Source organism: Citrus sinensis, chromosome 7 (assembly GCF_022201045.2).
Source record: "Citrus sinensis cultivar Valencia sweet orange chromosome 7, DVS_A1.0, whole genome shotgun sequence".
Classification (NCBI taxonomy): domain Eukaryota; kingdom Viridiplantae; phylum Streptophyta; class Magnoliopsida; order Sapindales; family Rutaceae; genus Citrus; species Citrus sinensis.
In genome coordinates this window covers 7955274-7980844 of record NC_068562.1, presented here as the reverse complement: position 1 = coordinate 7980844, position 25571 = coordinate 7955274, and the positions used below count along the sequence as shown (strand labels likewise).

The window sequence follows — 25571 nt, the reverse complement described above, 5'->3', positions numbered from 1 at the left end:
CTTCGTTGTTTAATAACAACTTGAACATTTTCATCTGTAACCTGCAAATTGCAAGCCGCATAGGGGTTCTTATAAATTCTTTCTTCACCCTCCCCCTTGTCCATTCTTTTCCCTTTTTCATTTAAGTTAAGTTCAACGTTTTGCTTTGAAATTTAGGTAGGACCCAACATTATTATAGCTGGAAAACAAGGTCAGAGTCCTCTTTATCACACTCTCATAATCTGTCTTTTCATTAAAAAAAATCCTGCTACTCGCACAATTTGCGTTATTTTATTCTCAAACGCATGATTTACAAAATATACGAAGCATGTGAAGCTTTGAATTTTTAGGTTTGCATCATTTTGGTGAGAGGATTTTTGGAGTTAATTAACAAGACTGGGGACCTACCAACCCATAAAGTCTCGAAAAGTGGTGTGGGAGTCACCCCCTGCCTACACACATATATGTTTTAATGGTTGACGTGGACGAACAAGTTCCAAAAACACACACGTTCCATACAATTAATTACATGTTACATGTCTTGTCTTTGAAGATCGGAGACTGATGATTCTGGACCAGTGACTCTTTAAAAGAATATAAGCTGTTTCCAGAAAACACTTCCAGCCAGCCGAATAGAAACAACAGCTTGTTTTGTGTCATGTGGGCATGTTGCCATATGGGACGCCCTGGCTTGTGCTCTCAAGTTTGGTTTCGTTTTGGTGCAGACCGTTGAACAATTATCTCTTCTTCTTTTCAGCATTTTTATCTTCTCTTTCCTCCATTGCATAACCTATTTAATACCATTTTTGCCATTTCCATGATGGGGTGTCTTCTTATTTTTCTATAATTGGATCCTCTATATATGTGCATTGCAAATTGCAATAACTAAAAGCAAATAGGCCAGATCGTATGAAATTGACACAGACCTTCCCTAGTTGATAATCCACACGATCATTTCGAGCACCTTCGATCTCCAATATCCCAATTAGTAAATTACCACAGTGACAGTCTTTTGTATATTTTTTTTTGTCTTATATATTTTCTTCTTCACGGCAACAATTCCACTTTCCCACGTGGTGAATTTGGTAAATAAATTTATTTATTTATTTAAACATAATATAGAGGTTTAGAGTTTAAACCTCATTCACAATCACATTAGTGGAGAAAATCTAATACCGTATTTTGTAGTTCTTATCAAGCGCAAGCGTTCATTATGGTCCAATTTTTTAAATATAAAACAACACCATAGATAATGCGCCAACAACTCTTTAATCAGATTGGTCTGTTGTTTCTCTTTTAACTCTTAAGATAAATGATTTAAGTCTTCCTAGGGATGATACCGATAATTTCGTATGTCGGATTTGGGTTGAATACTTTTCCAGTTTAGGGTCTTTAGGCTTTCATGGTGCATTATTATTTTAATATTACACTTGAGTTATACCTCTACACGTGGCAAACACCCAGTTTGCAGATATGTTGAAGCCACCAATCACGTAAATAACGTAATGTCGTACGCTTTCTTCGTCATCTGGTATAACTTCTCTTCGCCCTTTACTCAACGTAGCTCCGCAAAAATCCATGTATTCTGTTTGATTCTTTCTCCTTAAAAATCTGTACATTGTGTTCGCGAGATTCTTTCTGGGATTTAAAGAAAGTACTACATGTCGTACAATTGTCAGCTTAAAATTGCATACTGGAAACGGAAACGCCCAATTCTTTTCTTCAAGTTCAAAGATAATGTAAATTATGTACAAAGAAGTCGGGCAGTGGGTACAGAACGAATTCCCAAAAATATATGAAAAAAATAACAGTAAGTGTGGACAAGGCACGAGGACAAAAATGTAATCGTGTTGATTAAACATTTGAAGTACGGCATCAGCAGAATTTATAATTAAGAATATTTAAACATTATATACTAATTGATGAGTGCTTAATCATCAAATCTAATTAGTAATTGGGCCTGATATTGGTGGATGAAGTTTGGTCTCTTGAATTTGTTCCGTGACAGCATGATTCTTGCCATTAATTTAACAGAGCACGCAAATAAAATAAATGGACAATCAAGTTTAGCTGTTTAGAAGCTGTTAACGTTTTCCGAAAGACAAGTAGAAGTATAAAAGGCTGTCAAGGCTCGAGCGGAAGCAAATGTTGTCGTCGATGTTACGGAGTGGGGCCCATCTTCTGAATAACACGAAGTGCCGTCAATAGAGACTCGACCTTTAAAAAATCAGCGTCACACAGACAGAACCTTCTGGACTCAACAATCTATCGAAAAATATCTAGCACTCACATTCAATCTCCGCCGTCCATTTTCCTCCAACCTTATCCACCTCACATTTGATTCATATTTTCAGTAATAAACATTTGAGTACCCTCATTTCGATGCAATCACAATTAAACGTATCAACTTTCTTAGTTTTCACGTGCATCTATTCTATGCTATCAAAACATGTTGAATATCCGATGATGATATATCCAGTGATTTAACTAATATAACATTCCCCGCTGCTATCATCTTATCCAGGACTGTTTATATAAAAAAAAAGTTACACTTTAAATGTATTTTTAATTATTTTTATAAGTTTATTAAGATTTATCCCAAAATAAATCATTTGAATATTTTAGCTAAATAGATAACTGTACCCATTCAATTTATAGAAAAATCTGAACAGTCAAATTAAATTACAAATAGAAAAGTCAAAATTAGTTTTTTTTTAAGTGTCTCTCTTTAGTATTGAGATACTGTATTTTTTTAAGTTATAACTGTTGTGAAAAAATATTATAATTATAAAATAAAAATTAATAAAATATAATAATAAAATTTTTATTATATAAATATATAATCAAATCAACTTAATTTTTAAAGTATATTAATTATTATCTACCAAATACTTTAATATTATAACTTTTATATTACAATTGTTTACTCTCAATCTCAACTGGATCTATATTTACATCGAGGATCTCTCTATCTTACAACTAATATAAGATATACCTCTCACATAAATCGTGAATGGGAGATATACTTTACATTAGTTGTAAGATAGTGTTTGCCTTATATTGATGGATTTTAATGGGCAGGGGACTTGTTTAAAAGAAGTATCCAATTATTTCTTTAATCAAGGTTTTCCAAACTTGAAGGACATTCATATAATTAGCCAACAGAATATTTTACGTAGTATTAAAAAGGAAATATACACAACAAACCCAAAAGAAAAAAGTTATATATGAATGGCCGGTTTCTGGAGAGTTCTTGAGCCTTAGTTGACAGCAGGGGGAAGGGGAAAAAAAACATTAGGGAAAAGAAAGAGAGAGAAATTAATTTTCTTTTTCTTTCAATTTCATCCTTCTTCTCCTCTCCGACACATTACCGCTAATGCTGAGGTTCCGTGTCTTGTTTCACAAAGAAGTAGTTTAAGTCGCAAAGCTAAGCCAAAGCTATAGGCTATATATTTGTGTTATTTACCTGCATAAAAGCATAGGTGGGTTTTGGTTTCTTTGTTTTTGTGCTTTTGGTTTCTGGGTAGTGTTTAGTTTCATAATTTGTCGACAAGAAAAGGAAAAAGTTTGTGTTTTTGGATCGGTTTGGTCTGGTTTATGATAAGAAGAATCAAGAATGGCTAATGGAGAAGAGAAAAGCAGTGACTTTTATGCAGTGTTGGGATTGAATAAGGAATGCACTGCAACAGAGCTCAGAAATGCTTATAAGAAACTTGCACTGGTTAGAGTCAGCAGCCCCCTCTTTCCCTCCCACCCTTTCAATCAACTGGATGGTCCTCTTGTAATTTGGTCTTTGTTTTGAATTTGTCTATTTGATCTGGTTTCGATACGTGTATGTATGAGCTTCTTTATGAAGTTAAACAATGCAATGAAGTTCTGGGTCGTTTTTTTTTTCTTTCTCCTTAATGATGTTTGATCAATTGGGTTCTCTTATAATTGAAAAACATGTCTACAATTCACTTTCCTGGGGTTGTATCTGTCCTTCATTTTTTCCCAGGAAAATTCTTTTTGTTGGATTAGTAGTGAAAAGGGGTTTTTTTTTTTTTTTTTTGGAATATAGAGATGGCATCCAGATCGTTGTTCAGCTTCAGGAAATGCAATGTTTGTGGACGAAGCCAAGAAGAAATTTCAGGCCATTCAACACGCCTATTCTGGTATTAACCTTACTAAATTCCAAAATTTTAAGTTTTATTTATTTATTTATTATGTATGTAATTTGCAGTACATAAAAAGAGATAAAATTTTATTCTTTTTTATAATGATGGGTAATTATTGGATTCACGAGACGCTGTTTTCCTTTGTCTCTCTGCTTTTATGTACAAGTTCTGTCTGATGCCAACAAGAGGCTCCTGTACGATGTAGGAGTCTATGATAGTGATGATGATGACGATAATAATGTAAGTTCCAATTTTATTTATTTATTTTTTTCATTTCATCTTAAATTTTTTTAATGTGCTCTTGTTGCTCTGAAGATGCACCAAAATTAACAACCCCCCAACAAAAAAAAAGGGGGGATTTTATTATATGAGGCTTTTTCATTTTGAAATTTTCAACTGCATGCAGGGAATGGGAGATTTCTTGAATGAAATGGCTGCTATGATGAGCCAAACACAGACTAATGTAAGTCTTCTTCAATGCATTTTAATGTTTTCTACAGACTAATTCGAGAATTGTGGTTGGAAATTCCTAGGTATTATTAAGCTTTTCCCTAGCTTTAGTTATGGCTTTTACTTTTGTTGGTTGGCAAAACAATCATGCTAATCAGATTGCAAATGGGTCACTTTAATCGCGAGGGCAACATAATTTAATCTATTTTTTAATACTAGCCCCAAGCCTTTTCGCTTATGCCTTTATGGTGTGACATTATCCTCTGTGTGTTCATGCTCTGGAAAATAGTGATTCATGGGGCCCCGTTTAGGTCTTGTCCAATGCCCAATTACATGTAAGTTCTATGTGGGGCCCTACAAAAGTTGTTCTTTGGAGGCATTGAATAATTGAATTATTCAATCCTGGCTTAAAATTCTAGCAATCTTATTGTTTGGTACTTATCTTTGCATGCTTGGATTGTAAATTTGACAGGAAAATGGTGAGGAGACCTTTGAGGAATTGCAGAATTTGTTTGAAGAGATGTTTCAAGGAGACAACGATGCTTTTGGGTCTAGTTCTCAGTGTACTAGTTCGTGTTCTAGTTCTTCATCTTCCTATGTGTCTTACACTGAGATTTCTAACCCCAACAAGCGCAATTCATGCGAAATGAGTTCCGCAAAGTCGAATGCAGAGGGCTCCTCTAGCTTTAACACTCACTTTCAGAGTTTCTGTGTAGGGGTAAGAAAAATTTATGCACATATTGTCTTAACATGTTATGTATACGTCAGATTGTAGCCCATTGATTCTATTTTGTGGATCATCATCAAAGTATTCATTATAATTTGTAATCTGTTTGAAGGCTTAGGCAGATTTTGTAAAACTGCCTTTCCTCATTTTACAGAACTATGACTATGAGGGTATGATTTTCAAATCAAGAATTTGCGTCCTGCATTTTGAAGCCACTGCTATGATCTGGTAATGTTCTTTAGTAGTATTGATCTTTTTATTTAATGTTATGAAGACAGGTGGAACACCAGCAAGACTTCAAGAAAGGGAAGGGAATAAGAGGCGGAACCGCCCGAGAGGCCAGAAGTAGTCGAAGGGAAGGCAGGAAACAAAAACTTTCACCCAGTCATGATGTTTCCTCCAATGACTTTCCGAGTATTTTTGCCACATGATCCATTGCTCGAATCATTCATTTAATGTAGAAGCAACCGCAGCATTCTGGAGTAATTACCTCATTAACCCGTTTGTGCTGGAGAGTTGAAAGTACAATATCTTGTCAATGCCCGAAAGTGGAAAATTTTTGAATCGTCACCTCAAGAGGCAGCCACCATTACTGTGGTTCAGATAAAACTAAACCATCATCTTTTGTTAATCTTAGGTCTTTAAGATATCATTCTGTGCTCTGGCTTTTAGTTGGCGGTGTTCGCTAATTGCAAACTGCTTGTTTTTATCATACTCCCATAGTCTCCTTGTTGCTACATCTCTCTGTTGCAAGTTACATTCTTATCTGACTTTTCCAAAATTATTAGAAGCGCACTGAGAGTTTGGGAGTGGACTCTCTTGGTTTATAATTGGGGACAAAGTTTAGCTATGCTATTGTCATTTGCCTGATTAATTATAGACTTCTGCAATAAGTATCCGATGATCTTCAGTTGCTGTTGATCGTTAAATCTCGATATGTCTCTGTGGCTATAAGTAGAACAAGTAAAGCTGCTGATCAACGGACGTTCTTCAGCTGTCTGTGGATCTAGTTCTTCACCCTCAAGTTGCCTTAAATGAGGCATTGGTCATTCAATTTATGTTGAACTGAAATGGGGGCCAATTTGCCTGAACTGTGCAACGTACGGATTGACAGAACGTAACAAAGCGGACCATCTGTGAGCCAACCAGAAACTCAAGTGCAGAACCAATCAACCAAATATCAGGCGGAGAAACTGTGTGGGGCAGGCACCCGTCACTAATTGAATGATATGATATGAGATCCAATCATTTGGATTAAAAAGTATAAAATTTGTGACTTGGCCCCACAAGTGGATCAGGTGCACCAAGTGACTTGAAGCACGGGAATGGGGCTCACCCGGAAAGTGTAATTCGTCTGCTTTACGAGTTTGATAGTGAGACATGGGAGGGTAACCAAAAAGTTTAAGCTCCGTTATAACGTGCCCTTTCCCTTTACCACTTTTTGGTTCGATGGTGAGAGACGTTGAGTGCGAAAGACTATAATTCCGCAATACGCCTTACATGCAAGTTGCCTAAAACTTTCAATGCTTGAGGGGGGGGGGGGGGGGGGGGGGGGGGGGGAAATGTGGCCTTTTCTCCACGTACTGCATTTTGTCGCACAATTTGGACAACTTGAGCTCATTAAAGCAGAAAATTATAGAGGTTAGACAAGTTGGTTGGTTACATTTAGTTGTATTTTATGCAGGTCTATGTCTATATCTAGTTGTGTCGGTGACGATTCCCCACCATCACTTTCTCCGTCTAATGGGAACATCGCCAACATCCATATTTCAGAAAGATAGAGGCGAACAAGGCTTTGTATTGGCAGTTGAACAGGGTGCTACTAAGTTATATGGTCATCTGTAATTTATAACAATCTAAACTTAATTCTTTTGTTTGATTTAGTTGTTAATTGTCAAACAATTAGAGGGTCATTTGAGATCACTTTTAAGTCATATAACTTAGCAGGTGCCGCTTGGATAAATTTTGAATTCTTTAACAATATTTTTTTGCTAATTTCTTTCATAAGTTGTTATAAGCTACTGAAACATTACAATTTGGGGCCTACTGCAAATTATAAGCGAGATCTTTACCCAACATTTAATAGTATATCCATTCTCACTAATATTTGAGAATTGTTTTTTCAAAAGAAAAAAAAAAAAGATTTGAATGGGAATGAGAAATCTCACCCACGAGCACCGACTATTACACTGTATTGTTGTTACTCGAACTGAAGTGACTACAGACACAAAACGTATTCACAATCAACTGAGTGACAAACTAGGTACTAATAATAATTTAGAAGAAATATCTTCCCATCCATCCATGTATATTATCTTTCAGCATGTATGAGACTGACATAAAGAGTATGCTATGCCTTAAGGTATCACCTAACAAACATTCCAAATATATTTGTAGCTACGGAATATTATTTCTAAATAAATTTATAAAATGCTTTAGAAACAGATTGCTTTATACTATAAATCATCAACAAATAATAACGTTGATTTCCTAAAGTTGATAAATCATAATAGAACGAAAGAATTTTTAATAGTTATAATCAATTTACAGTCTATAAAATAGTGTATGTTGTACTAATTCAATACATAGAGTGTGCGTTTGGTACACGTATTATATTATGTTGTATTGTATTAGCACTGTATTATAATACTGTACAATGTTTGGTACTACATTATATTGTAATAATTTTTTTGATTAATTTAAATTCAATAGTATACTATGTTATATTATATTAATATATTTAAATTGTATTAATATTTTATATTATTATTAATTTTAAATTAATATTATTTAAATTTATTCATATTTAACTATTTATTATTAGTTATAATAAATTATAAATTTATTAATAAATTATAATATAAAAAATAAAAAATATAAATATATATTAAATTAAATTAAAAGTTAATATTATTATTATTATTATAAAACAAAAGTCAAAAGTCAAAAAGCAAAAGATCGGTGTCGTATATGTTAGTTGTCGGCTTGAATCATAAAATACTATTATGAGATAATAACAAAAAAAAATTATAATGTTTATGAGATAATAACAAATTTTTTATTATAAAATATTATTAATTTTCTAAACTATTATAATGTTTATGAGATAATAACAAAAAAAAAAAATTTCACTACTAAAAGAAATTTTATCCATAAGCAAGCATAGGATCTCCAATCCTTGCATCATGGGGACAAGGGAAATTTATAGAATTTGGTCACAATTATTAAGAAGGGCTTGAATAACAGAAGATTGGTGTCGTAATATGTTAGTTGTTGGGTTGAATAATAAAATATTAGTGTGTCGTATATGTTGGTTGTTGGTTCATATCCCAACAGCAAGTTGCCAAAACCAGCATGCTGCTCGGGGGGGCACTATTGAGTTGCGTCGTTTGTAACTTATAGTACAGTCCAGATGATCAGTTAGTCACTTAAAAAAAACCTCTAAATTTTCAAGAATCCGTCATATTTTTTGATTGATTGATTGAACTAGTTTTGGGTTGTGTAAGATGATACAACTTAATAAGATCCATAAAGTTATGATAGAACAAATTATAAAAAAGTGAAAAAGAAAAGGTCAAAGTGAACAAATGGGATGCAAAAGATTTAAGAGCTTTATATACAAGAGGTTACAAGTACATCAATTGAATATTAAAATAAACTAACAATTGAATAATGTTTTCAGGGTCATCCTATGTTACGTTGAGTGTAACATATACGCACTTACATCAACAGTAACAAGTCTCGTCATTTTACTGTTGCTGTGAGTGTGTGTATGTTACACTCAACGTAACATAGCAGTGGCCATGTTTCCAAGTTATAAAATTAACCCTGCCTCCAATGCATAATCCTTCCCATCTAAGCATATTGCCATATCGGGTGTACACACACACACACACACACACAGTGCTTATCGTTTCTGGTGGTGGGTACATAGTCAAAATATCGGACAAAAGAAAAAGTGGAGACATGTTTGTTATGAATAACTCATGATTTGTAATCACGGGCCAGATTGTAGCCCACCCAGCTCAATTACGACTCCCCGGCCTCCTTTTCTATTTTTGTGCCCCAATTGAACTGGATCTTTTATGATTTTATTTTATTTTTTTATTTTTTAAATTGGTACCTCCTCTTTTAAAAATCTGTTCAAATCTCCGTTGTGTATTTTTTATTTTTATCCATATATGAAATTAGTTAAAAAGATATTTATATTTAATAAAACTCAGCTTATGGTTTGATTTGAAAAACAATTCTTTTCGTGTTGTATCTTCAACTTTTGAATCGAAGTCTATTTAGAGCATAGAAGAAATTATCAGGACCGAAGAATCAAATCCCAATTTATAATAAAATTCAACGCTTGAGTTCACAGTTTCAGGAATAATAAAACGAAAAAAGAAATTGGAAAAAAGAAGACGATGGACAGAGATTCATTTATTTATTTATTTGTTTTACTAATTTGGAAATAATTAAATTGGGTGCTATAAAAATTTTATAATTTTTTTTAATATTATATTGAGGTTAATTGAGAAAAAGGGATTTTAAGAGTGGTTTAGATGGATGCTGCTAGTAGCTAGTTACATTTTACGTTCCCTACTCAAATGGGGTTTGATTGTAGCTAATCAATTACCATCATCAAATCAATTCACACTTCAATATTTCTAATACTGCAGAGGCAATCCTTTTTCTTTCTTCTTTACATCTATTCTTTTTTCTCCAAATTTGCCCAAAAATTGCAGCTTTTTTTTGTTGAATCTAAACTTAGCTCAGACAAAAAAAAAAAAATCAAGGCTTGTTTTTCTCAAGTCTGTTTCTGTCAAAATTTTCAAACATACATCTCTTACATAATGCCCCAAACAAAAAAAGAAGAAGAAGAAGAAGAAGAAGAAGAAGAAATTGTTTACTTTTCATGTCCAAACGTCCTTTACGATGCTTGTTTGTAACCCTTTCCGGCCAAAACAGAAGTTAATTAATTATTAATTGAAAATTTAATGGGAATCCTGTTCAGACCTAATCATGGATTACTTTTTTAATAAGAAAATGATAAACGAGATTTGGAAATTGCGAAGAAAATAGGTAGGAATTGAGTGGAACGAAACAAGATGATGTTACGTATGAACCAACTCCCAACTTTTCTAAATAAATAAGAAAGAAGAAATATCAAATATTAAATTACCTCAATTTGCTTTCACTATCATTGCTTACCTAACCAAACTGAATTATTTGTGAATAAGGCCATTGGCTTATTTTACGGGGCATAAGTCTATCTATGTGCAGACTAGAAAGAAAGTCTTTGTGGGGATGACTTTTACTGAACCTAAGGCGAATATTTTAGCAACAATTAATCAATTTTAGGGGTCCATTTTTTTATGGCTACGCGATACCAATTCAAAAAAGAAAGTGCCATTATCACTGAATTTGCATTAAATTATTTTGTTTGTGGGTTTTTATATATGTGAAGTATAAGTAAGTCAAGAATTGACTATAAATGTGGTTTAAGCCGACGAATAATGCAGCAAGTCTTTTCCAATTAGGGTTTCCCGTCTTTCTATATTTTTCGATCTACGAGTCTATTAGCTCTTAGCTAAGAGTAATAATAAGCCGTTTGGACGAAGGTGTTCCCATATTTTGAACTTGTGACAATGAACAAATGATTATAAAACTTATGAGGGTATATATGTACAGGCCTTCAAGTGGCAGGATATTTTATCTTATTTCAAATTAAAATAATAAATGAGGAATAACTATGTGATTCCCTATAGCTCAGCATCTCTATATATATATATATATATATATATATTTGGTTAATGTTCAACAAAAGTAAAATACATATATGTTGAGTCATGAAATATAGAAAGAGATGTTTCGGGTTTGATCCAAGTAAATGCATGGAGTCTAGTTAAAACATATTTTGGTTGGATGGAAATCTTATATCCTTATCCTGTCTGCTTGTGACTTTGAAATACAAACCCTAGAGATATAAGACTATAGATGGAGCATCCCTGTCTCATGATCAAAACACTTTAAAAAGTGTTGGTAGATCTAAAATTTTACTTGAATGTCATCCATCTGACGTGTGAATTAAATTAGATACAATAAACACGTTGAGATGGGGACTTCATGTCTGCCCACTTGACCAAGTCCCAGCACTTCATACTTCTTATCACTATTTAATTATGAAGTTTTGAAATTTCTATCCCATTATTTCGGGATTCGTTTTTTTTTTTTTTTTTTTTGCACTTTATGTTATCTAAATTGGCTAGATCTTTCGTTAAATTTTGGCTCGCTCAAAGAGAAGAGTGTGCTACTTTTAATTTCATGGCAATGGAAACTAGAAACGTAATAAGCTTCTACTTCTTGGCTATTCATAAATCAAAGTTAGCACGTATCGATTAAGGGAAAGGTAAAAAATTAAGATGTAGACTATCATCTACTTACAATATATTGTAATTAATGTAAGGAGCTACTTGGTAATGTTACATCCTAGAAAATTTTATTTGTTTATGGCACATGATCTGTAGTTTATCAAATGAAATACAATTCGGAATGTTATATTTTACTTATGTTTTATATAGATTTCCAAGATTTTTTAACTTATTTTTGGATTGCGGTCATTGCTGCAATTAAAATTATTGTCAAAAAAAAAATTTCTATTTGTACTAATGGACTTATAATGTGAATTTTAATAAAAGTATCACTATGCAAACACTCAAAATATTTCTAAAGCACTTTTTTTTCATATATAAATGCATTTTTAGTAATCTTTCTAATCTAAAGAAATTAAGATTTTACCCATAAATCATGATTTTCTATTCTCTAACTTTTTCATGGCCTTTAATTATAAAAAAAAAAAAAAACCATAACAATGACAAAAAAATGGCAATTAGTTTATCTCCAAAAGTGCCTAAGCTTTTGGACATCAATACTAGCAATATAATTAGTAAATAATACACATACAGTTAAATTAAGTTGTGCAATAATTGATATTTTTTCCTTCAAATTTTTTGGTGGCTCAAAATGAAGCCACACTAGCCGGAGCCATTGCATTAACTTAGCCATCAATAATTCAACGTTCATAGTTATCTTCTCTCTCTCAAAACTTTCTCTATAAAAACCTACAAGCTCCATTATTTCTGGACAAAAAAAAAAAAAGAAAAAAAGATCACTCTCTTCACAATCCCCACATATCTATCTTCTCTCCACGTTTCGATCCCTTCTCTCTTAGTAACATTCGTTTTGGGTCACCAAACCCTTGGAAGGAAAAAAAAAAAACATAAAAATTACTAAGGCCTTTCACGGTTGTTACACAGAGAAGGATCATTTTGATATTTGATCATATATTTTATATCATCATCATGGGGTTCCTCCACAAGCTATGGGACGAAACGCTTGCTGGGCCAACACCTGATTCAGGCCTCGGCAAATTAAGGAAGTATGATTCATTTTCTTCATCATCATCATCAGCTTCACGACCTCGTCCGGTTGTGGCTGATCATGATCATGTCGTGATTTCTAGGAGTATTACTATTCTTAGAACCGATGCTAATTCTAATTTTAGAAACTTATCCGGTGATCCCGGTTCTCCTTCCGGGTCTTGCAGCAGCCCTAGGACACCACTCACACGTAAGTTTTATTCTCCTCACTTGCTCGCTCTTCGTCCTTAATTTATTTCTTTGAGTGGAAAAAAGAGTTGTCTTTACTTTGACATGTTTGTTTGATAGCTAAGAAATGTACTTAAGCTTAGAGCTAGCCCACCATGAAACCAGGATTTTGATTCAATAAGAGCTATAAGCCTATAACAGAAGAATTTTTAGGGGTTTGAATTATAGATTACATTTATTTAAGGGCCAAAACATAAATTTTACCTAAGGTTCCTTAATTTCATTACTTCAATCTCAACATAATTCCGCATTTGCTTACAGTCAAATGGGTTTATTACGTCTTAATGTAATGGTACAAAAAAACTTCGTACAAACTAATGTTAAAAAGCGGTTAAGTAAGAGTGAAAAAGAAAAAATGATTTGGTTTCCTTGGCAACCAAACACATGTTGGATCAATTTTGTTCGGATCTTTGTGTTCATTTATGTGCATGGTGAGTTGGATTCATTTAGACGATTAATGAATGTGAAATTAATTGGTTTGATTCTGCATGCAGCGGGGACACCACCTGGGGATTTCAAGAGATTCACGAGGAGAAAACCATTGGCACAGGCACTAGAAGAACGCGCTGAGCCTAGAAGTCCGACTGTCTACGATTGGTTCTCTCTTTTATTTCCTAATAAACATTAATTAACGAAATTATTTCAGTCATTTTAATTAGCTTTGATTAACAAAATTAATATCATTTGATCACTTTACGAAAAAACTCTCAACCGCCAACACTTTACTTACCTTAAAATTATCAAACACATAACATGGCATGTTACTAACAAGGCTTTAATTATGTGTGTTTTCAGGATCGTGATAAGTGCTTTGGATCGTTGAGGAGAGGAATAAGTGACGATTTTGTCTTAAGGAATCGGCTACCACACCACTTCTGTATATAGACAACTTTTGTGGAAAGTTTCTTAATCTTCTATATTAGCTTAATTAATCTAGCTAACCTACGATAATAACTATATATATACACACACAGTAAGATGGTTCTAGTTGTATGTGATTATGGATCGCAAAGGAACCATTAGACGATGCTTCCTGGAGTTTCGGAGGGAGAAAGAATAATAATGCTGTACTTATAAAAGCTTGTATCCTCAGCCGTTCACTACTGTATATATATTTTGAGACTGTATCGTATTACTTATCACATCGTTCAATCATTCATGCGACAGTCTTGAATGAATGTAAATATTATGTTGTATTCGAAATCTCGGATACAAATTTTTGTAAGTGTAGTATTTTTGCTTTGGGGAAAAGATGAAGCAGGAGAACCGGCTGCCCATTCAAGCTAGTTGAAGATTACTGCTTCTAGGATTTATTTTTTTTCCCCCTTCTTATTTTTGTGTTTCTCTGTGCATACTGCTTTTTGTTTTTTGCTTTTCTGTACATATCAACTTTGTATTCTGAATCCCTCTTCCAATGAAGCTCAATCTGAGCTTTGCTTTTCTGCGCAACTTTTATGAAATTTCCCGTTCACTGATTAGATCTCTCGCACAAATTTTTTTGCCCTTTTTGGGTACATTTCACGAAGTAAAAGATATTATATCTTTCCACTTCAATTAATCATTTTTTTTTTTAAAAAAAAAGAGGAATTAACGTCAAAAAATGAAATTACGCACAATATTTCGGAGGTAAATCAGGATTTTACATAGGGGTGGGCACGGTTCGGTTCGGTTCGGTTCGATTTGAAATTAAGTAGAACCGATTTAAATCGGTTATTTTATAAAAAGAACCGAACTCAATAAGAACCGAACTCAAACGGTTCTTTTCGGATCGGTTCGGTTCGGTTCGGTTTTTTTGGTTCTGGGCTATTGGGCCTATTTTGAATTTTTAATTTTTTAGCCCATTGAACCTCATGAATGTAATAATTTTTTTCAACAATTAATTTATTCTAATTTTATTACAAATATTAACAATAAATACAAAGTATTCAAAACACATTTTATCACTAATATCTTACTAACTATTAATAAGATACTCCTAAAATATGAAATATTAAAATTTTAAAATACATAACCAAACTCCAATACTCCATCTATATAAACATAATCATAATATTATAAAGAGAAATAACACATGTTTGATTTGAATAAAATCATGTCTGATTTGAATAAAATTATTAACACATGTTTGATGTGAATAAAATCAAAAAATAATTCAGTTTTTCGGTTCGATTTTTCGGTTCAGCTAAGTGAACCGAATACCGAACCGACATTTCGGTTTTTTTTACAAACGGTATATTTGGTTTTTTTAAAAAATAAAAACCGAACCGAATTAAAAAAAATCGTCGGTTCGGTTCGGTTTTTTTAACACTACGGTTTTTTTGCCCACCCCTAATTTTACAGATATTTCGGACTGTAGATTTGGGAAAGTGGAGCCTAAAATGCGCCGAGGGTGCTAGGTGCGCAATTTAGAGGGTTCAGCTGTTCATCGACGGTTACAAATGTGATATTTGTTCGTCTTCGTTACTTGCTATCTCCCTAGATTGCTGCCACGTCATTGATGCCGGTGACAACACTTCACCATATTCCACTGAAAACGCTGGTTTGGAATTGGCCGGTGACAGGGTTCCGTTTCTGCGCATTGTTACCGACTGGTGTCGGTTACTCTCTGAGGCCTTCGATTCCAGCACCTGATGGTCGCCTGATATTAGCCGTTGAAGAACCTTCCACTTGACACGTGATGACGTGGACACAACCAGAGCAGTTACTTAGAAGCAAGATTCAGACTTGTCGATTTTTCCATCAGCTATTATAAAATCTGGAAACAGTACACTATTGACTTCACGTCGCCAGTCATCTTGGTTTACTTCTAGTCAAAAGACCGTTTTACCCCATTTCTGTTTCCAAATTAAAATATTTTGTTTTATTTTTTTATTTATTACAAGTTGATTAATCAATCTGTAATCAATCCAAAGCGGTGGACCCTAATACTATGATATGATATTACATTTAGTTTTTGATATTGCAATATGATAATTTACTATTATTTGTTTAAGAAAATTTTTTGTTTTTAATTATTCTATACCAAATGTTAGCGTCCAAAAATGCCTTTTTCTACTCCTGTCATCAATAAGAAAAACCACAATCTCAAGGCGCCTAATTTTTCCACTGCCAAAAGGGTAATTTGGGTACATCACCGGAAAGCAGCGGGAAAAAGTACTACCAGTAAATCCAGCAAAACCTCATGGCGTTTTCCGTCAATTCACGTTTTCAGATAAATACACGCTTCAGGTCCATCTACCAAGCCGGCACCACGACATTCACGCCGGTGACGGAGTTTTCCCCTCACCTACCAATCACATCCCTCCACGTAAAGCCTCGTCTCTTAACTCCTCCCTCCACGTGTCCCGTCCTTCACCGAAAGCACGCCGTCACCCCCCCTTAAGGCCTAACCTCAATCCCCGATAAGCACCAATACCATAAAAATTAAAAATCACAAATTTATTTCATTTCTTGTTTGTTCTTCACCAGAAGAGGGGAAAAAAGCCTCTGTTTTGGGGCATCTGATGGACGAAGAAGACGAGATCCTGTCACCTCCGCCGGCGAGCCCAACTGGGTCGCCATCAAACGGGCGGATATCGGTAACGGTAGCGGCAGCACCGCCGGTGCAAATCCCACCACAACAACAGCAGCAAAACGTCGCTTTAGCCCTGCCGTCGCAGAGAAACGGCGGCGGAGGCGGCAGAGAGGATTGCTGGAGTGAAGGGGCAACTGGGGTTTTAATAGATGCGTGGGGGGAAAGGTATTTGGAGCTGAGTAGAGGAAACTTGAAGCAGAAGCATTGGAAGGAAGTGGCTGATATAGTGAGTAGCAGGGAGGATTATACGAAGGCTCCGAAGACTGATATTCAATGCAAGAATCGGATTGATACTGTGAAGAAGAAGTATAAGTTGGAGAAGACGAAGATTATGTCTGGTGGCGGAAGTAGCAAGTGGGTTTTCTTTGAAAAGCTTGATCAGTTGATTGGTCCCACTGCGAAAATTCCCGTAAGTGCTGCTGCAACAGCATCAGCAGTTAGGGTGCCGGTGGGGATTCCTGTTGGGGTACGGAATCCGGGGAAGAATCAGCAGGAAAGGAATGTTTTTGTTGGCGGGCAGAGGAGTAGTAGGATGGAGTTGAGAAAAAGGGCGGCTGTGGAGACAGAGGAAGAGGAGGAATCCGAAGAGGAGTCTAGGGATTCGATTGATAGTTTTCCTCCGGCGAAGAGGAAGAGAGTGGAAGGGGAGTCGGGTAAAGGGAAGGAGAAGGGCGGGTGGGGGGATTCAGTGAAGCTTTTGACTCAGGCTATATTGAAGTTTGGGGAGGCTTATGAGCAAGCAGAGAGTGCGAAGTTGCAGCAAGTGGTGGAAATGGAGAAGCAGAGGATGAAGTTTGCCAAGGAGATGGAGTTGCAGAGGATGCAGTTCTTTATGAAGACTCAGCTAGAGATTTCGCAATTGAAGCATGGAAGGAGAACTGGGAATGCTGGTAATCATCATAGGAGTAATGATAATGGAAATAATAATAATATTAGTGATTATAGTAACGAATGATATTAGGCTTTTAGTTTTAGATTGGGATTTAGATTTGTCTGTGGTCTGTGGGTGAAGAAGACCCCATTGATGATGATAAAAATTACGAGATTTGTAATTGAATTGGTAGTCCGTTGAGTGTAATTGTTGGTTTTTTTTTCTTTAAATATTTATCAGAATGTAACGTTTGTCTAATATGCTGTAACACAGTGATTGAACACAGCACATTTTTCAGTTGCAGCAAAAGGCATTTTGATTGTAGTGACTTATTAGAGAAACTCCGTTGGTTGATTGTTGTATTCTACGTATGTGTTGGTTTCCCTTGGCATCCACTAGCAAATTCCTAGGCAACGCCATGGAACCAGCGTTGCTCAATATAATTTGCTGCTATGGCATATGGTTACGGTATCTCTTATGGCTGCAAAATAGTTTAGTCAGTCAGAAAGTCCTATTGTGCAGTATTGCTGAAAAAGTTAGGATATCTCTATTGCTATATAGCGTACATTAAGGAATGAGCTTTAGTAGGATTCCTGAAAAATTAAGCTTGCCAAGGCCAGGTTCTTTCAGAGGACAAAATCTGCCTCTTATATCTTCCAGGCGGTACCTTATGCTTTGACACCTTATGGTGAAAAGCTGCAGACAAAAAGTTCTGCTCTAAGATATTTGAATACATGCTCTGATTCAGAGGAGAGATGCAGGATAAGCATACACTCAACTTCTTCAAATTGAGCAGGTTTTGCCTTGGTCTGTAATTCCATGATTGGCAGGTTGCCAGCATCAGGCATATGAATAACTTGTTTGGGCTCCAGATGGGAAGCTCATTTGTTTAACTGGTCCAACAGACAAATCCAGTCGGTTAAAATTTAGGCTGTGTGGCACAAAAAGCAGTTTCGGCATGCAGCAAATGCCATTGAAGCACAAACATTCTTGACACAATTCCTACCCGCTCAGCCAAACATATCATATCCTCCTCGTTAAGGGAATTGGCAAATCAAACAGCAGTTGGCTCTTTGACCTACAACAGATTTCTGATTGTGGACAAATTTCAAAGGATACCAAAAAAAAAAAAGGGGCGATATCAAAATATGTCACGGCTGCAGAATCATTGTACTAATAACAGTATTTAAATAGATAGAACTTACATAATTTGAACGGTAGCTCATTGAATTGGCATCCTTCAGAGGCATATTTCAGAGTTGGTGTCAGCCGTTGGTGGTACGTGGGAGTTATGGAGCGGGTTTGAGAAGTCTAAGAAGTACAGTCACACAAAGCAAATCGGGGAGTTCTTAGATCGAAAGGATGAAACCGTAAAGAGTTTGTTTATTCAATTGGTTCCCAAATTGAATCGGGGTAGCATATAAGGGCATAAAAAAAGAAAAGGCTTTACTGGATTTTGACTTGGGTTTGTTTGTAGTCCGAATCCTAATCGTGTAAGACTTAGCATTCTATTAGGCCGCTGCTTTAGAACCGACGTCGTTCAAAATATCCAATATCTTTCATTGATATGTTTTCTCCAAACAATTGTTGTTGATGTGATTCAGTTAACGCGCATCCGAAATATTATCAATTTCAGTCAATATTCCATGCTTAATTAGCTTACTCTAGTTAGAAGTGACTAGCATTAATTTCAGGATTCAGCCGTGACATTAACATTATGGTTGATGAAAGCCTTGATATCATCGGCAAGAAGAGGAGACTTCTTGATAGGTTGCAACCGGACATGATATCTGCGTCCTAAAATTCGATGAAGACTTGTTTGAGAATGATTTGCAGGGAATGAGGTTAATTTCATCGCTGTTTTCACGTCAAGAAACATAGTCGGACAAGAGGCAAGTTATTAAATTATTGGGAACAAGCTCTTTAAGTGTAGACAAGTTGGCGATTAAGGCGAGATACTTAAGTGATTCAGAATTTGCAGACCTCTGTGTTCGCTATGCAATTGACAGTAATGTCAAATCACTGAAACCTGACATCAGTCTTCCGGCCGATCTGCTGTACCACTTGCCTGAAATGGTTTTCTGTTCAGGATCATTAAACATGTTAGACCTATTCGACTATAAGTTATTGGAGTTTATGGGGAGTAATTCATTGAAGTTACCTTCTTTTGGGGAAATTGTGAATCAAGTTCTGGAGAATCTGGTTGATGGACGTCCTTCAATTTGAGGACCTTAATATCGATTTTTGTGAAGGGTTCAAAAGTTATTTGTTCATAGTAAGATAAAGAATAATGGGAAACTTGAAGAGATGAACACCAATGCATTGAATGCCCATTTAGTATCTGTTCTAGGGCCAGTGCCGTCGGGTAAGACTTCGGTGGTGGACGAGTAACTGTTGTTTCTGTGTATGACTTCTGTGGTGGATGAGTAACTGTTGCAAGCTGCAAAATATTAAGATTTCGGATCCTTTTCCTAACGTTTGGCTGCAGTCAAGGTTGATACCCCAATTTAAGTAAATATAAATATAACGGTGAAATATTATCCTTCTCCTCAAGTACTTCTTGGAGCTGTTGGAAACATTCATTCATTCATTAACACTTCACATGATCATCAAAATTCCAAAAATAATAGGAGAGATCTTCAAATACGAAGCAATACCTACCCACTTGCCTTAGTCTAAAAAAAATGAAGCTTTGAAAACTAAAGAATATCTTTTAGGGGGTTGGCCTACCTTACGTTTAACGTAAGTTACAGCCCCCTCACACAGTTGAGGAACGGATCCCAATGAAATTCAGCTGTGTGAGGGGGCTGTACCTTACGTTAAACGTAAGGTAGCAGCTCCCTCTTTTAGGACCAATTTGATAATGTTGTATCTTGTAAAATAGTTATTATTAGCCGTGTTATAAAAATAATCAGTTGTGAAAAGAATCAGTTAAACATTTGGTAAAAAATTATTTTTAAAAGTACAAGGAATTTTAAAAATAATCGCATTTGTTTGGTAAATCTTATAGTTAAACAATTATGAAAATATAAATAACTGAATTAAACATAATTTTGAATAAAATTTATTTTAAATTTTGTTTATCTATTTATAAGCATGTATATAGAATTTATTTTATTTTGTAGATGTAATAATTGATAGTTAAAATAAATATTTTATACTATTAATTTTATTTTTTATTTTTCTCAATATAATTGGTAATAGTATAGAATTGTATTAAGTATACAAATGATTTCTAAAATCAAATTTTAAAAAAATACTTCTTACTTACTTTTTAAAATCTATTCTAAGATAAGGTGATCTTACCAAAAGAAATTTTTTAAAAATTTATTAACTACTAAAATTAACTTATAATTTTTAAAATCATTTTTAAAACTACAAAAGACAATTACTAGCGAGCCCTTAATAAAAAATGGAGTGAAGTACTTAAATAGGACTCGCTTAAGGTAGCTCTAAAAGGCCTGTGTTCAGGCAACGGTTGAAAAAATTGTACTTGTTATCTTGATAGCTAATTCTGCTTTTGTCAGTCTTATTTAAAATATAATATATAGCTTTCACAGTTTGATAAGAGGCGATGTGATCATTGAAGGGGTTGAAAATTTGTACTCTTGTGGTTAAGAAAATGGAAGCTTTAGGTTAATGAGGTTCTTTTAAACTGTACTTTAGGGGTTTTCTGGGGTGAAAGACTGTGAGACAAGACAGCTTGTCTCCTTTGTTGAATCTGATGCTGTAATCCTTCTCTCAATTAGATGATTGCTTTACGTTGGGAAACGAATCCAAGCCAATCATAACAAAATATTACTCTCCAATGGTTAAATAGTCAAACATGGTCTAAATCATAAGAAAGAAGGGGGATTATGAATTCTTTATCCTTACTTTTTGACACTTCCACCACTCTATATCCCTACCAAACAAACTCATTCAAATACTTATACAACTCAAATTTCTTGCAGCCAAAGCATCGAAACATGCAACATCGAAATCAAGAAAATCTTAAGAGTACGTGCTGGGACTGTTGTGCTTCTACTTAACTTCAAATCACAACAACTAAAGCATTTGTTAAATAGTTACTTTTACTTAGTAGGTAATAGCTAATATTATCACTTACTCTCTCATTTACACTTTAATACCTAGTGATTCTCAAAGCAATTCTATAAAGTAAAAGTTATAATAATTCAATTTAAAATATGTCTGAAATACCTCACCAGATAGTTATTATAATAAATGGGGCACATAACTTTAATGAAATAACTTCACCAATGACAACTTAGTATAATGAAACTATACTACCTAAGTAGTATTACACAAATTTTTCTATCTCAAATGACATGTCATTCATTTGGTGAGACTCGTATGGGTAGTGTACTAACCTCTCTAGGCAGAATTTCAGTCGGCATAACAGAATTCAATGTGGGTATAAATAAAAGTGCTATGTGAAGCACAAAAGTGGAATCACATATCATAATGGTCAAAGTGCAAGCCTTCAAAGTCCAAAGTTGAATGATTACAATGTCGGCAAGAAACCTAATTATGATTCCTTCATAGCGATAAACGAAGTGCATTCACTTTTCAAGCAAATATATAATATGGCATCGGCTTCATTCACTTTTCAAGCAAATATATAATATGGCATCGGCTTCATCACTGACATTAAGCATAAAAAAATCAACAACTGTAAACACAAGTTCACAGTTTGAGCCATTCGATTCACATTCAACAACCAAACACAGTTAACATGAATTTGGAAATTAGAAAGAGCCAAATAGGAAAAGAAAAATGCTTACCTTGCTTTCAATGATTGTTGTGAAAGCAAGAACAAAGTTGAAAAATGGGAAAATCAACAGGCGGGCACTGTGAGTGAACTACACACAGAGTGTTTCTGATCGCGCCCCGGTTGTTGGCTTTGTCTTGCATGAACCGGCATTCAAGTCCGTTTATGAACCCGGCCCATTTTCTTTTACTCTATTTTTATTTTTTTTATGAATTACTTAAATTTAAGAAAATGTTATCAACCTACCCCCGAGTTTATTCAGAATTCGAAAAGACCTCATTGATTTGGTGTTCTTTCGATGGTCCCTTTGTACACACTATTTTGTGTAGAAAATTATTATATCAAATATTGTTTTATAAAATTTTTTGATAAATTTTAATAGAAAATATTATGAATAATATTTAAAATTTTAAAGAGATTTACAACATTTGTTGAGAGATCGTTTTAAAAAAAATTGAGAGAGATATTTTATTTTAAAAAAATATTAGAAATAGAAACTCTTGTACGAATTCTATTTGTTATCTTGTATTATTTATAATAATGCTAGACATAAAACCTCTTGTACAATTTCTACTATTTGTATAAAAATGTAGCATCGCATATTATTTTTACATACAAATATTATTTATTTTCTTTTGTTCTTTTAAAAACATGAAACATGTGATAATTATATAAAACTGTTAAATCAGGCATATTATTTATTTTCTTCTGGTACATGTGAAACATGTGATAATGATATAACAATGTCATATTAACTTCTACAAGTGTTTATTATATATAGATATAAGATCAGTCAATTTCTTTTTTAATAATATTTTCCAATTTTCCTATAGTTTAACGTTTAAACACCTATGAACAAAAACAAATCTCATGTCACTGTTGTAGTTACATGTGTAGCAAGCATGTAACAATAACCACTCATGATGTGGCAGTGAAAAGTCAATATCATCCATGTGCTCACGGCTCACCGACCTCATCAAGTGGTGGGATCCACTTAATCATGCAATTTGGACCCTCCGATCTAAATGATTTCCCACGGCCCATCTCACAGCAACAATTGATTGATCACACTTAGTGGGAGACACATAAGACAACAGTGTATATAACAAAGCGTCAAGTGAATGCGCTGAAGGTCTTGATGGAGCGGGACCCACATGCAATGTGTATCACAACCGTCGAATTGATCATCATGGCGAAGACGGGTTATATACTCATTGGCTAACCTTATAATTTATCTTATTAAGCTTACTTTTTTTTTTAATTTGTCTTCGCTAATCATCCTTAAATAATGCTATTAATCACATATTGGTGAAATGAAAACTGTTCCATTCAAAAAAAGAAAAAAACTTTAAATTTTGAATTTTTTTCATGAGCAAAATAGACTTATCAAAATAACACTTTTCATGTGTCAATTAAAACAACAAACAAAGCCCTACGATCATGAATTATATTCTTTATATTACTCTATAGGGCAAAACTATAGTGTAACTGTGATACCATACCACAACTGCACGCCTGTACCCAACCATTGGATCTATCCCACATGTGTCAATTAAAACAACAAACAAAGCCCTAGGATCATGAATTATATTCTTTATATTACTTTGTAGGGCAAAATTGTAGGGAAAAATTATAGTGCAACTGTGGTATCATACCACAACTGCATGCTTGCACCCAACTATTGGATTTATCCCACATTTGTCACCATAACTGGATCCAAATGGCTAGGTGCAGCGCGTGCAGCTGTGATATGATACCACAGTTGCACCATAACTAGACCCTACTCTGTAATCAATTGTCTATAAATATTTGAGCACGCAACATTTAAAAACCATGTACAAATATTTGGGATCATGAAGTAACATATTAGACATAAAGATAGCTAATATTTATAAAGATAGACTTATATTTTTTTTGGGTATCTTACTTAGTTACGGTGATTGTATCGTGATACATATGACATTAGGAAAGATTAACAAAAAAATTAAAAATTATTATTAGAAAAGAATTTATTACAAATGAACATTATTTTGTCGTGATTATCGAATTTTAGAAAAAATCATCAAGACTTTCTTTCAACAATTCACATGCAAATAAACGAACATACTTATATATAAAAATTCAATTTGCATAAATAGGTGAAGGTAATTCAAGTGATAGGCTTTCTTGTCTTTCTATTTTTTTAATTTTATGTTTTCAATTAAAGTGTTCACTCTATTACTATTAGAATTAAGATTTATTCAGAATCGGGGAATGTCAATTATGATAACAAACATGACTAAAGGACAGATATGAATCGCTTTCCATCGCCGTGAATAGCTTTCTCCTTAGAAAATATATAATTAAAGAAACCTCGTCAATTATTTTGAATTGATCTCCATTGCCGTGATTGGTTCTTTTAAAATGGTACAATGATAGATTTCAACCTTGAAAACTTCATATCAAGAGAGCAGCAGCCGCACCATAATGCAGAAAAGTAACAATTTGAAAAGAGACACAAGCTTCTTTCTTTTTCTTTTTTAAGAAAAAACAATTAAATTCATTTCTTGTGTTGCATTGCTTTCATGGCTAGTCAAAATAAGAAAAAAGATTTTCATTCACCTTAAATGTACTTATAGGATTGCCTTAAAGAGGAAAACTGTCAAAACACGAATTTCAATGTTAGCCCGCTAACAACAAGTTGAAGTAGTGACCAGTGAGAGTAAATGGGGCATGTGCCTTTTGTGAGAAATGTGATGCATTTTTGTCCCATTTAGTCAAATAAGGTAGCATCCTAGCTTGTTATGATGAAATAAATTTTCACCCATCTCACCTGTCGATTATAAGAATGGAAAGAATCATCCAACCATTATTATTTTTTTTCACCACAGTTCATGCACGAAATATGAGAAGAAAAAATAAAACCAAACATTCTATATGGAAAAAATAGTCGTCGTTCTTTAATACTAGCCATGAGGTGATGAAATTATTGTTCGAGTTGTATTATAATGGTGAGAAAAATCTTGTATGATCGTATGAAAATCAAATATCTCTTAATAATGAAATCAAAATAAATAAAAGCGTGGCGTGATATATTCACATTACTTTAAAAACATATTATGGTATTATTTGTTTTTGGGACCTTTTTCTAAGATTACGCTTACATTAATTCATAAATGTGACATCTTCAATTTCAATAGGTCATTACCCAAGTCAAATAATTTTTAAGAACAAGAGTAATCCTTAATAAATTCAAATGAATAAGATCATTCAATCATAAAACTTAATAAAAAATAGAATTCAACCTTTTTAAGTCGTCTAACATGTTTTACTCTATTCAAAATTTGTGAATTTTATTATTCTTCTTATCTTCTCCATTCCAAGCCGCTGAGGTGGCGTGTGACCAAG

At 34.1% G+C, this 25571-nt stretch overlaps 3 protein-coding genes and 1 long non-coding RNA gene across 9 annotated transcripts; 3 read left to right on the top strand and 1 right to left on the bottom strand.

Moving 5' to 3' along the window:
- The first annotated feature begins 3186 nt into the window (after positions 1–3186).
- LOC102627883 (uncharacterized) lies at positions 3187–6143 on the top strand. 4 transcript variants are annotated; one of them, XR_003065383.2, is made up of 7 exons: positions 3187–3700; positions 4040–4133; positions 4303–4376; positions 4543–4599; positions 5059–5304; positions 5426–5483; positions 5592–5737. XR_003065383.2 is itself a non-coding variant. In XM_052445054.1 (6 exons), exons 2-6 carry the CDS (start codon positions 4079–4081, stop codon positions 5742–5744), a joined length of 585 nt encoding a protein of 194 aa, XP_052301014.1. In that variant the 5' UTR covers positions 3187–3461; positions 4040–4078; the 3' UTR covers positions 5745–6143. The 4 variants fall into 4 exon arrangements, 3 of the variants coding, with proteins under 3 accessions (XP_052301014.1, XP_006465832.2, XP_006465833.2); XM_052445054.1 differs by lacking the exon at positions 5426–5483 and having other exon boundaries at positions 3187–3461; positions 5592–6143; XM_006465769.4 differs by lacking the exon at positions 5426–5483 and having other exon boundaries at positions 3188–3700; positions 5592–6143.
- A 6269-nt stretch (positions 6144–12412) lies between these two features.
- Positions 12413–14446, top strand: LOC102628366 (dormancy-associated protein homolog 4). Of its 3 annotated transcripts, XM_006465773.4 has the most exons (4): positions 12413–12739; positions 12866–12930; positions 13463–13565; positions 13764–14446. In XM_006465773.4, the coding sequence occupies exons 1-4, from the start codon at positions 12663–12665 to the stop codon at positions 13789–13791; spliced, it is 273 nt and encodes a 90-aa protein (XP_006465836.2). In that variant the 5' UTR covers positions 12413–12662; the 3' UTR covers positions 13792–14446. The 3 variants fall into 3 exon arrangements, with proteins under 3 accessions (XP_006465836.2, XP_006465835.2, XP_006465834.2); XM_006465772.4 differs by having other exon boundaries at positions 12415–12930; positions 13463–13546; XM_006465771.4 differs by having other exon boundaries at positions 12423–12930.
- Positions 14447–16011: 1565 nt separating this feature from the next.
- LOC102629042 (trihelix transcription factor ASIL2) lies at positions 16012–17775 on the top strand. Its single transcript, XM_006465774.4, has one exon. It carries the CDS (start codon positions 16472–16474, stop codon positions 17495–17497), a length of 1026 nt encoding a protein of 341 aa, XP_006465837.2. The 5' UTR covers positions 16012–16471; the 3' UTR covers positions 17498–17775.
- A 201-nt stretch (positions 17776–17976) lies between these two features.
- Positions 17977–20052, bottom strand: LOC127898925 (uncharacterized). The gene is made up of 2 exons (XR_008050646.1): positions 18619–20052; positions 17977–18504 (listed from the first exon to the last, which is right to left on the bottom strand). It is a non-coding gene; the product is annotated as an uncharacterized LOC127898925 (long non-coding RNA).
- Between the last annotated feature and the right edge of the window lie 5519 nt (positions 20053–25571).